The sequence below is a fragment of the Vipera ursinii genome (assembly GCF_947247035.1).
Source record: "Vipera ursinii genome assembly, chromosome: 2".
In the NCBI taxonomy this organism is placed as follows: domain Eukaryota; kingdom Metazoa; phylum Chordata; class Lepidosauria; order Squamata; family Viperidae; genus Vipera; species Vipera ursinii.
Genome location: NC_139513.1, coordinates 193,473,540 through 193,487,154, shown reverse-complemented (window position 1 = coordinate 193,487,154; position 13,615 = coordinate 193,473,540). Strand labels below are relative to the sequence as shown.

Sequence of the window (13,615 nt, the reverse complement as noted above, 5' to 3'; positions counted from 1 at the left end):
CTTATGAAATGTGTCCAGAATCTGGAACAAATGAGAGTCTAAACCAAACTGGCAGATTGGAAAAGAAAAAAAAAAGTGTACCTATATTTCATTGCAAATTAGACCCCAGTGCATGTCAAAAGGGAAACATTTTCCTAGGAGAATATTACTACAGTATATAAATGACATTCAAAGGATGTGTGCACTCAAACTGTTCAATAATAATGATGTGTGATTCCCAGCTGTATTATAGATGTATTTTTCACTCGGCTTTACATAATGTTCTCCTTTCCCCCAAAGATTTATACCTCTACTCAAATAAGTTTTAAAACAACTCAAAAGCATGCAGATTTGGGAGCCAATTCACACCTTGCCACATATTAGACACATTTGCCTTTGTATAAGTTGGGAGGGGGGAGCCAGCCTTATATATAAAAATTCCTCCCAAGTATGCTTGAAATTATCTTTTTCTAACCTCATTCTGTAATTTGCTGGTTTTTTTGAAGCTTCTTGGAAGGAAAGCAGTTTTGAAAGACCAGTGGTGAGGAAGAAAAAATGGTTAGGATAAGATGTGGTTCTCTTTCTCCAAATGCTCATTTCAGTGGGGAGGAAGGAAGGAGGCATCATGTTATCTTAAAAAATATTTCTGATTTCCAGCACAAGACAATTACAAAATCAAAGGCATTCCATGAGCTCCAGGTTTAAACTACTCATCTAATGGCTCTCAGAACCGTATGAATCTGCTAACTAGTGTTACTCCTCTTATTCTAGCATAAACCATTTTGGGTGATGCCCACATTTTTAAATTGCTAATTGCCTAGACCAGGGGTAGGCAACCTCGGCTCTTTTATGACTCATGGACTTCAACTCCCAGAATTCCTGAGCCAGCTTGGCTGGCTAAAGAATTCTGGGAGTTGAAGTCCATGAGTCGTAAAAGAGCCGAGGTTGCCTACCCCTGGCCTAGACACCCAGGATAAATTGTAAGTGCATCTAGGCAGGGAGGATGCTTTGCAAGAATCAGTTTCTTTACATCACAGTGTGCCTAACAGTGATATTCTTTGGAAAACAGTACATTACTGTGGTGGAATCTGCAAGGAGAGTGAGGGAAGGAGTGAAGAGGTTGGCAAGTTTAGAGTCCTTGCAGGATAAGAAGCAATGCAAATTGCAAATCCCCCCCAAATTGCTAAAGCCCTTATCTCAAGGGTCTTCAAACTTGGCCCATTTATGACTTATGGACTTCAACTCCCAGAATTTCTTAGCCAGCATACCTGGCTGAGGAATTCTGGGAGTTGAAGTCCACAAGTCATAAAAGGGCCAAGTTTGAAGACCTCTGCCTTATCTGGTTGTTCCCAAGAGAATGTAGTCAGCTTGGTGAGATTCTTCTAAATAGGTTAGCAGCAATACAGAAGTAACTGATTGTCTTGTGATATTCTGCTTCCTTGTTCTTGACAATTATTTGGCCAATTTCACCTCTAAAGCAGAGCTTAATAAAGATTTGTACATTGTTGCTACTTATAATTATGGCTTCGATTATTTTTTAGTTATTCTTGGATGGAGATATTCCATATTTGCCTGATCCCTGCCTTTATTGTTGATTAAATCATATTAAAGATATTTGATTTGATTTAACTGGATATTCTTTATATTAATAGAGCCATCTTGGAGGGGGGGGGAGCCAGAGGTTGCTAGATAGAGAAAACTTGCATTAGAAGCAGCCGATTAGGTAATTAGTAAACAACTCCTAATTTCACTTTTCTACATGTGGTGACTGAGCAGATGGTAACCTTTTTGCTCCAGGGGTTTTGTTTTTATTTAACTGAGGATGTTGGTTTTCCAGGCCATCTTTAGAATAAATCTGCCCTGATGGGCATTCTGTAACTAGCAATTGAAAAGTACTTAAGCTCTGGTAAATCTCTCCTGCAAACTGTGAAGGAGCGGGATGGACTGGAATTGCCAGAGATCGCTTTGTAGTAAACTTAATTAACTATTTTGTTACTCTGGCAAAGTTTGATATAACCAGAGGCCAATCTATACAAGTTTTTATTTCTTGGTGCTGTAGCATTTGGCTCACTCATATGACACCTGGCACATTCCCTTAGAAATTTTCTGACACTATTTTCCCATCAGTATGCTATTTCTACCCCCACACCCCATACCATACCCCTCCTGAGCTTGATAAATTTCATTAATGTTGCTGTCTTAAATTTCTGAATTATATAAACTTCAGAATGGAGATATTATAAACATTTACTGGTGGGAGTATCTTCAAAGCTTCATAACCAGTCTGGCAACATTTCTACCCATCGTTCATCTTTGACCTGAGGCAAGATTGTTCTGGATTGCATTTGTTTTATAACTGGATCGCCGGTTAGCCATGTTTAAGGGAAGAGTCAGGTTCTGAGTGTGCTTTTATACAGCTGACACAACCTTTTTTCTTTTTAAACCCTTACTGCTCCAGAGTGGCACAAGTCGACTCATTTTTTTTAAAAAAGCAAGCAAATATAAAGACTATGTAATGTGTCTTCTCACATTCAAAACTGTAGCAGAATATTCAGGGCATATACACCATTCTATATCAGATGTGGTTTTTCAAACCCATTCTGGTTCTCTTGCAATTAAACACTACAGTATGTGCTGGTGTGTGGCATTTGATTATATTATAGACACAGCAGATAGTGTGCTGTATTCATTAGCATGTGACCGCTAGAGAGGTTTTACATATGAAAAAGCCCAAGTGGGCTACAGCATTGACTGCATCGAGAATTTCAGCATTGCATAGCAATTTAACACTCTTTAATAGGTTTGCTGGATTGCAATCCAGAAATCCCCCATAGCTTTCAGTCTGCTAAAGCCCATCTTCCTCCCCTGGTTTTTTTATATTATTATTATGATTATTTTACAACTTGCTTAGAGTTCTGCTAACTGCTGCAGGTGAATTATAGACCAAACTGAGAAAATTAAATGGAAGAAAACCATGGTAAATTAAAAAGTCCAAGTGAAGCAAACTGACAGTCAAATAACAGATGATTTTAAACCAGTAAGTTCACTTGCTTCTTGGATCTAAAATAGCTAAAGTGTTACTGTGGCTTATCCTATAATAAATGTAAGTTTGTTGCAAAATAAAGACTAACATGGTAACTTCTTTTGAAATTCATGACTCCAGCAGAAGATCAAATTCCAGGTTCTTGTTTGTTTTCATCCCTAAGGCATTTAAACACATTTATTTAGAATAAAACTGGAGTCAGTGGAAGTGGATAGAACTGGCTGGAACTCCTTTCTCATTAGAGCTACATTTTTATGGATTTCATGAGTGCACAATGCCATTATGTAGAAATCTGGAGGCAGATATGTGACTTCCCTAACCTCAAAAAGGTAGAAAGGTATTACAGATAACTAAACAGCAACAGCAATAGTAGCATAATGCTTATATTAGGACATGCTAAGTTAGCTTCTATAAACTTTAGGTCCAAAAATTCAGGTTCCAAACTGCTCTTAATGAAAATATACCGTATTTTACGGCGTATAAGACAACTGGGCGTATAACACGACCCCCCAACTTTTGAGATGATTTTCAAGATTTTTCATCTTATACACCGGAAAATCAGCGAGCCTGGGAAGGCACACCCTCCCCTCTCACCAGACGCCAGCCTGCCCTGCTTCCTCCACAGTGAGAGGGGAGGGTGTGCCTTCCTGGGCTTGCTGATTTTCCGGCGTATAAGACGACTGGGCGTATAAGACGACCCCCAACTTTTGAGATGATTTTCATGGGTTAAAATGTCGTCTTATATGCCGGAAAATACGGTAGTAACAGTAGTATATCCTCAGCATGTTGATTATGCAACTTTTTTAGTGGATTAATTGTAACAAATTAATCCAAAACATCTGAAGGCAGGACAAGAAGCAATGGATGGAAACTAATCAAGGAGAGAACCAGTTTAGAACTAAGGAGAAATTTCCTGACAGTGAGAACAATTAATTAGGGAATGACTTGCCTCCAGAAATTGTGGTAGCCCCAACACTGGAAGTTTTTAAGAAGAGATTGAACAACCATTTATTTGTCTAAAATAGCAAAAGTAACAGCACTTAGACTTATATACCACTTCATAGTGTTTTACAGCACTCTCTAAGCTGTTTACAGAGTCAGCCTATTGCCCCCAACAATTTGGCTCCTCATTTTACCAACCTTGGAAGGATGGAAGGCCGAGTCAACCTTGAGCCAGGGAGAATTGAACTCCTAGAAGTGAGCTGAATTAGCCTGCAATACTGAATTCTAATGAGTGTGCTGCCATAGCACCTGAAATGGTACAGGGTTTCCTGTTTGAGAAGGGGGTTGGACTAGAAGATCACCAAGGTCCCTTCTCACTCTGTTATTCTGTTAACAAGTTTCTTTGAGCCAATAACGACCCATTTAAGATAGATTTTCATGTTAGGTGTTTTCATTTGACATATCAAAAATATGCAGTGGATTTGGTTCATTTGCAGAAGATGGATAAATAGTCAATTTCCACCCTAGATTATTTCTATGCACTTTTCCAAACTCCATTTGGAAAACTCATAAACTGAAGAAGGTGATAAATTGTTGAGTTTCAATTGATATGTTAGTCTGTCAAGTGTTGATTAAGTCAGTTCCTCCTGAAATTCATAGAAATACCTTATCTATTCAACTCCCAATCCGTATTTTTCATTCCAGAAATGAGTTTCATTGCCCCCCTCCCTTTACTGGAAAAAAACAACTTTAAAAAGTCTGTTTTTATATATTTGCTTATCACAAGCAGGAACTGTAACCACAGTATACATTTTGGTTTCCCAATTGCTTATATTTTGGTGACTCTTCTAATAACTAAATCTAAAGAAACTCTGGAGGATGGATCAACTGAATATTTGTGTGTATGTGTGTGTGAGAGAGAGAGAGAGGGAGAGGGAGAGGGAGGGAGAGAGAGAGAGAGAGAGAGAGAGAGAGAGAGAATTTGAATTTGAATCTTGGTTATCCCAGGACTACCATTTCATTCTCAGACTTCATAGGAGGTAGCTATGCTGGTGCTCTACAGTATATTTGCTAATGCAATGGATTATCTCATTATTCCATAAGATAGGATAGGATAGGATAGGATAGGATAGGATAGGATAGGATAGGATAGGATAGGATAGGATTATTGCCCAAGTGTGATTGGACACACAACAAATTGTCTCTGGTACATAAGCTCTCAGTGTACATACAATGATTGTGTAAAGATTTAGAAATTAGAATGTGTAGATATTTTCTATCTACAGTTTTGTCATATGTTGCAGCTGGATATAGAATCAATCAACAAAAAATAGGGTTGCTGATCTGCTGAAATTAAACCAATTGTTCTCTGTTTCTGTCTCCTTTATATTTTTAGCTTGTCCCAGAGGCACCTTCAAAGCATCAGCGGGAGATGCCCCTTGCAGTCCTTGCCCTACCCACAGTTATGCTTCCATTCCGGGTTCCCGGGAATGTGGCTGCCAGGCTCACTATTACCGTGCTTCTTCAGACGTCTCAGATGCCCCCTGTACTAGTAAGTATCTGAGAATGAGGAGGATTGGCTTAGTATGGTCCTGTTTCCTTTTATATCTTGGATTCTTCTTCTGACCTGGTCTGTGTTTGCTCTTTTTCCTTCAGCTTCTTCCATGACTCCTTCCCTGTGCTTTCATTTCTTCCTGAAGCCCCTTGTCTCTCCATTTCTGAGGTCCCTAGTCCAGTTCTGTTACATTTCATGCATTAGAGAAGTATGTTCTTTTGGAACTTCCTCTTGTACAGAACCAAGGAAAGAACAAGGGTGTTCTGTACCAGCCTGCTACCGGCCCTGCAGAAAAGGCAGGGACAACCCCTTTACAAACGGCAAGAGGCTGGAATTACGCCTCCCAAATTTATAGCTACAAAAACAAACAAGACACGAACCAAGAAACAGGAGCTTTAAGAAACATGAACCATCTGAGCGGTTGCCTTCAGCAAACCAGCCCTCCCAGACATTCCCCTTATATAGAGTTCAGGGCGTGGCTTCTCTCTGCCTCCTTCCGAGAAGCCCCATTGCCTTCCTCTGTTTACTCCTAATTGACCGCCGCCTGCGTCGGGCGTCCTTGAACAGGGCCAGCTGTGGGTCATCTTCATCCACACTGTCAGGCTCACACAGCTGGGTCTCCGTGGTGACCAAGTGGGAGGGGCCTGGCTGAGGGCTATCATCAGCAAGATCTTCAACCCCCTCAGGAAGGTCTTCAACACCCCCCTCCTCCTCTGAGTCGTCCGACCCAACTGCCGAACCCACAGGCTGACCCTGAATCACAACAAAGGGTCTCCAGTCTTTCTAGGCTAGCTGCCTATTTAAAATTATGAGGAATAAGTGATTGCTGGGTGGGGTGGAAGAGAAGTTGCTCATTCACAAAGTGGCTGTTCAGATATGACCTCAAGACCTTCATAGAAATGAAGAAAGTGGTGGAAAGCGGTTTATAGTATTGCAGCTTCCATTGGTATAGCCACATCAGTCTGTGACTTGAAAAACAGCAAAGTATCTTGTGGCTTCTTAAATACTAATGTATCATGTCTTTTTTTTTAAAAAAAAATTGACCTACCATTGGTAACTTTCATAGGGATCGATGTAGCCACAAAGACTGTGGTAGCCTCAATCTTGATTCTTCTCTTCTGGGGATTTTGATCACATCTGCTTCCTCCTTCGTTACCTACCAAGCCATTTTGTGTTCACCATCAGTGCTTTTTGATTTCTGGATATAATTGCTAAAGTTAAGTAGAATGTCCATCAATCAGAGAATAGTCTGTATTTTTTTAGGAGAAATAGGTTGGGAATCAATTAATTTGAAGGTGTATCCCAATGGCAAGCATTTTGCAAACAGCCATGGTTCACTGGCATTTGTTGTTTGGATATGTTTACATTAAATTTGTTTGTGTTTAAGGTGCATCAAGATTCTTTGTTGAAACTCAAGATGTACTTAAAAAAATCTTGAAAAGCACAGTGAAGCAGAAACATAGTTAAGGCTACAATTAGGTTCATGTTCATGAATACCTAAATAATAATATTTGTCTGGCTAAGTTAGGCAATGACAGCTGGTCTAAACTGAAATCTTCCTCATTTTTATTACTCCATTAACAAAATGTGAGGATTTTAAGAGGTGGGGAGGGAAATTAAAGTGGGGTTCTCTATTGGTGGTAGCAACATCAATTCTTGAAATCTGGAAATAATCCGTCATGGCTGTAGGCTGTTCTGGAGTACCAAACTGTGTAGTTTTCATCCTTGAAATTTGGGTTAAAATTGTTTCTTGGGAAAGATTTCTCTCTAGTTAAGTTTTCCTTAGTTTGCTCCAGAGATAATGAAATAATGCCACTGCCTACCTTTGCACTTACATATTTGACTTTTTTCTATTTCGCTTTTTCAGGATTTAATTTTCCACTCTTTTGCAGGCATCCCATCAGCCCCTCGGGATCTCAGCTATGAAATTATTGGATCCAATGTCCTTCTGACCTGGCGTCTCCCAAAGGATCTGGGTGGTCGAAAGGATGTTTTCTTCAATGTCATCTGTAAAGTGTGTCCAACTGGCTCTCCGGGGCCTTGCGTCCGTTGTGGGGACAGTGTTCAGTTTGAACCCCGGCAGGTGGGGCTGACCGAAAGCCGGGTGCAAGTGTCCAACCTCCTGGCTCGTGTTCAGTATACCTTTGAGATTCAAGCAGTCAACCTTGTGACTGAACTGAGTCCAGATTCTCCACATTATGCTGCCATCAATGTCAGCACCAGCCAGTCAGGTGAGGCACATTTTTTGTTGACTATCATTGCTTATTTTAACCCCTCTTGTTCCGCTATTTTTATTTGTCAGTCTACGTCTCTCTTTTTTGCTGTCATACAGACATGGATGTTGATGAGATGAAAGCAAAGTGGCTTTCCACTAATAGTGCAGGAGGCAAACTTTAGTTAGAATCTCGGTCTCATACCATACCATTTATGACCAAATATCAACCTTTTAGATAAGACTGTGAAGGCAATTTATGTGAAACAGGGATGGGTGAAATTGGTCAGAGGATAGAAAATGCTCATGTTTCTTTCCCTCTAAAAATTTTAAAAACTTACCCTTTGTTTTGTGTCTGTGTGAGGTCACAGATGAGGCCAGCTGCAGAAGCAATGGCTATTTTCTTATTTTCCATATAGTCTACACCAGACATGTCAAACACAAGGCCTGGGGGTTGGATCCGGCCCGCGAAGTGGTTTCATGTGGCCCGCGAAACCATCCTGGAAACAGTGAGGGAATGGCCCCCACTGCCTTGGCCCAGAGACCCTCCTTCTGCCAGAGACCCTCAGATCTGTCCCACTCCTGCCCAGGCCCCCATAGGCACCCTTCATGTGAACGATGTAGAGCTGGCCATGCCCACCCAGTAGGCCATACGCACTCTAGCCACGCCCACCCAGTAGGCCACGCCCACCCTGGCCATACCCACCTGGCCCCTTGAGGGCAACCACAATGCTGATGCGGCCCTCAGTGAAAATGAGTTTGACACCCCTGGTCTACACTATTTGCCCACTATGTTGTGAAAGATGAATTTCAGGGTGTATTTTTGAGATGTTGAGCCTAATGCTGGGACACTCTTGTCATCCAACATTGGAGGAAAAGGAGCATTGTACCTTCAAATACTTTTAAAACTAGTCCAGCAAGAGCTCCAGATATTTATTACTTTGCAAGATTTTGTAAGGATATGAAAAATAAATCTTGCAAAGTTTTGAAATCCTATAGGATTTCAGCCTACATATTAGGTTTCATAGGGCCATCTAGAACTGTCAGGGATGTCTACAAGCCCCTGTTGCTAGTACATTTGAGCACCTTTTATAGTTTGCAACAACATGCTCAGGTTGCAATACGATGCACAGATTGTAATATTATTTTTTAACATAATCACCTTAATATTCAGTAAACTGTGTGTTGTCTAGGTTTACATTTAAGAATCATTCACTAACAGTTGATTTCTATAATCTATAATCCACATAATAACTTTACTTGATTTCTTCTTTTTCCTATAATGTTCTCTTTTACCAACCTTAAGTTAATACAATTCTTGTTGTTTTAATGAATGAGCAATTCATCAATATATTTTATTAACCATCTTTTAATGGGACTTGTTGCAACATTGCAAAATAAAGGTATTCTGTATTGGTACATATTCCCATGGCCTTTGATAAAACTTTTTATTTTGCTTGAATCCACTCCCCAAAAACCTGGCAAAAGGGAAAGAGCTTGCCTTAGCAATTCAGAAAAAGATCTTTGAAGTGAAATTTTTGGCTCAGTATAATACTTTGAACATTTTAAAATCTATATAAATACCGGATATTATTAAGGTCATGCTCTTTGGATTTACTGTCTCAGGCATGAATCCCTTGGGACAGCCAATCCCTTTAGATTCTCAGCCTAACATCCCTTCTCTTATTATTACTAAAGGTCCTAAGATGATAACTGCTGTTCCTACTTGGAAACTGTACAGCATTTTCACACACTCAATATGCTTTATATAATTGTTCAATGATCCATATTATAGATGGGAAGATTGAATTTGGGACATTAGATTGCCTAAGGCCACTTACTGAATTTATAGCTAAGGTGAGATCGGAACCATTGGATTTGGTTTCATAGCTTAATCTGTTGAAAATCAGAGTCACTGCTGTCTTTCTCCCTTTCCTCCCACCCTAGCACAGTCAGATGATAGCGTGTCTGATGTTTCCTTACTTGCTTGACAGAGGAGCCAACTATATCAGTTAGGAGATCAGTTGCTATGAGAAATGGAACCTTTTATCAGATTTTGGCAGGGAGTTAGGGTGTCTGATGTAAGAATAAATAGCAATTTTGCTCTCTGGCTTTATCTAGCCAATAGGTTTATCCCAACTCATGTAATGGGGTAGTAGAATTAATTGAGAGGTTGAGGATTCATGATTATGATTGCCATAAATATCTGAGAGCCTTCTTGCTGCGTCTTTATTTCATGGATAAATGACACAAACAGCATGTGAAATTTAGAAGCATATACATCTGTGAAAGTTGTACCATAAAAAAGGCTGAGTGTCAAAGAATTGAGGCCTTTGAACTATGGTGTTGGAGAAGACTCATGCGAGTCCCTTGGACTGCAAGGCGATCAAACCGGTCAGTCCTAGAGGAGATCAACCCCGACTGCTCTTTAGAAGGCCAGATCCTGAAGCTAAAACTCAAATACTTTGGCCACCTGATGAGAAGGAAGGACTCACTGGAGAAGAGCCTAATGCTGGAAAAGGTTGAGGGCAAGAGAAGAAGGGGACGACAGAGAATGAGGTGGCTGGATGGAGTCACTGAAGCAGTAGGCGTGAGCTTAAATGGACTCCAGAAGATGGTACAGGACAGGAAGGCCTGGAGGAATGTTGTCCGTAGGGTCACGATGGGTCGGAGACGACTTCGCAGCTAACAACAACACATCTGTATTTGTTTGTTTATAACTTTATATTCCATTCTTCTAATAAGGACAAGTAACTCAGAGTAGGTAGCAATAATCAAAACCACCAAAGCAAAATTAAAATAGTGTGGTGTAGTGGTTAACATATGTTTAGTCACACCTTAGGTATGAAATCCTCCTAGTTGACTTTGGGCCAGTCACTCTCTCTCAGCCCAACTCAGCCCACAGGTGAGGTTCTTGTGGAGAAATTAGGAGGAGGAAGGAGTATTAGGTATGTTCTCCACCTTAAGTTATTTATGAAAATCATAAAAGCAGAATAACAAATAATAAAATAATAAGCAGGTTTGAGAAAAAGAAAACTCAAGTAAAATATACATTGTGAGAAGTTTCACTGCCTTCCTAAAAAGAAAGTTCTCTTCTTCCCATTGATCAGAAATTATTCTAGTCCACCTTTTGCTGTTTTCTGTTTTGAAGAAGGAAGAAGATGCACAATTATACTTTGAACTGCTGGCCATTTACAGCTTTAACCCATGAACCACATGATATCCATGAAGATGAATAGAAATTTAGGGAATAATAGCAATTTTTTTTTTAATTTTATTTATTTATTATTATTTTTTTATTTTCCCTATCTCTCCTACAAGGTGACTCTGGGTGGCTTACAGGTTGTAAAACAAATAAAAAAATAGAAGATTAAAAAATTGAAACAACACAAAGTCAAAGTATTATTAAAAACTATATGAAAATTGAGCTAAGAAAGCTAAGAACCTGATAGGACAAGGATGATTTCTTCTTACCCTGTCAGCTGCCTCCACGGTGAGTGCCCCCCTCAGAGCCTCAGGCCAGCCAGCAAAGCCAGGTTTTAAGATCCTTCCAGAAGGCCAAAAGGGAAGGGGCAGTTCTTGCCATCAGCGGTTGAATATTCCACAGGGATGGGGGCCACAAGAGAGAAGCCTCTTCTCTTTGATCATGCCTCCTCCAGTTCCTTAGCAGACAGGATCTGGAGCAGGTCTCTTCCACTGGCGTGAGTGGGGCAGCCTGGTCCCATGAGAGAGAGACAGCTCCTCAGACAACCTGGACCTATGCAATGAAGGGCTTTAAAGGTAACAACCAACACCTTGAAATTGGATCTGGAGGCAAACCGGTAACCAATGGGGAGCTCTCAAGACTGGGCAGAATTGGCAGAAAAGGAGAATATAAGCAATATGAACCATCAAATAACAAGCACCTATATCTCCAACAGATTTCCAGGCTGAACATTGCTGTTAAATTATTCTCACCTTCCAGTTCTATATATTAAAAGCACAAATCCCTTCCACATCTTTTCCTTCAATTCAGGAGAGAAAGGCAAGGTCAAAATGTGTGCTGCCACATCTGTTGGATGAAGTGATATCTGAGCCCAGAAGATATGGCCACCTTGACACTGAGCTGCTTTGGTCAAAGTAGCCCCAGCAATTCCTGAAACATCTGTCTTAGGATCCCATACATTTACTCAAAGTCATCTGTATTACTTCCTCACTGTTACTAGTGAGATGAAAATTAAGAGAATCTCAATCTGTTCTGGAGTCCCTGTCCCCAGTTGACGACTTGAAAATCTAGTTGAAAGTTGAGCCAAGAGATTGATCAAGACTCAATTTATTTCCTAATTTATTTCCTATTAGTTGAGTTGGCATTGATCAACAACACTTATAGGCCAGCTGTTCATTTTACTGAGGCTATAAAGTGACCTGGAATGGAGATAAAGCTCTCACCTCAATAGTTCAGTGTTTGTTCTATTGTCCCCAAAGACAGAGCACAAAATAGAAATATCCTGGTGTGCTTCCCCAATGATGGTCAAACACCAGTGACAACTTTGTAGTAAGTTCCACCTCTGAGGAAGAACCTATTCCTCAGTGATTAGATTCAAAGTACATGTATGTTTGTATACATGCATATATATCAGTCTTTTAAAAAGGTAAAGGTAAAGGTTCCCCCGCGCATGTGTGCTAGTCGTTTCCAACTGAAATCTGTATGAACTCCTTATAGCAATAAAACAATGCTAAAGCCAAGACCACAATACAATAATAATACATTATAATCATATAGTGGCTTCCAACTCATCATGGCCCAAATGCACTCTGGAAAAGCTCTGTGCATGTGCTAACTTCACCTCAAGATGGAGGTTATTTTGCTACAGTGTCTGCAAATCCCTGCCCCCTTAACCTCCCAATAATGTTAATGGATTTTGTTGGGGTGCACGCAAGCAAATTCTATGATTCTTGAAGGAAACAATGCTGAAGAAGTCTAGGAGACTATATAAGACTTTATTGCAGGGGTGTAAAACTTGTAAAGTCACGTGATGTGTCATGACGTACCACAACTTTTTTGCCATTGTCAGCAATGGGGTAGGTGCAGTTTCGCTATGATGCATCCGGCCTGCGGGCCAGTAGTTTGACACTGCTGCTTTATAGGATTAAATTGTCACCTTGAATTGCACCTGGAAATCTGTAGTCAAAGAATACAGGTGCTGTTGTAATTCCAGTTAACCAACAAAGAGGACACTATTTTTTGCACCAAGCTCAGGTTAAAGATATGCATTAGTTACAGTGGAGAACTCAAAGTAGAGATTTCAAGAATTTAGACTGAACACTGTGCATCAGATAGCAGGAGCCTTAGCAGTTTAGGTTTAAAAATTAATTTAATTAAGTTTAATTTAATTAGTCTGGGAGCATAATTATTGTCCATACAGTTGAATAGCTAATTACTTCATTGGAGACTGTTCAGACACAATAGGAAAGGCTTGCAGAATGAACATTTCTAGGAAGATGATCTGTATATAAACTATTGAAAAGCCTTCACCTGCTCAATATGTTGTTGTTGTTGTGTTGTTGTTAGCTGCAAAGTCGTGTCCGACCCATCGCGACCCTATGGACAATGTTCCTCCAGGCCTTCCTGTCCTCTACCATCTTCTGGAGTCCATTTAAGCTCACGCCTACAGCTTCAGTGACTCCATCCAGCCACCTCATTCTCTGTCGTCCCCTTCTTCTATTGCCCTCGATCTTTCCCAGCATTAGGCTCTTCTCCAGTGAGTCCTTCCTTCTCATTAGGTGGCCAAAGTATTTGAGTTTTAGCTTCAGGATCTGGCCTTCTAAAGAGCAGTCAGGGTTTATCTCCTCTAGGACTGACCGGTTTGATCGCCTTGCAGTCCAAGGGACTCGCAGGAGTCTT

General features: G+C 40.4%; 1 protein-coding gene across 3 annotated transcripts in view; it reads left to right on the top strand.

Moving 5' to 3' along the window:
* LOC310634446 (ephrin type-B receptor 5) overlaps positions 1-13,615 on the top strand; it is a 155,831-nt gene that overhangs the window by 90,339 nt on the left and 51,877 nt on the right. For all 3 annotated transcript variants that reach the window (XM_083352836.1, XM_083352835.1, XM_083352837.1), the window contains exons 6-7: positions 5,361-5,516; positions 7,412-7,750. In XM_083352836.1, the coding sequence (XP_083208962.1) occupies positions 5,361-5,516; positions 7,412-7,750 (495 nt within the window). The remainder of the gene's footprint in view (positions 1-5,360; positions 5,517-7,411; positions 7,751-13,615) is intronic.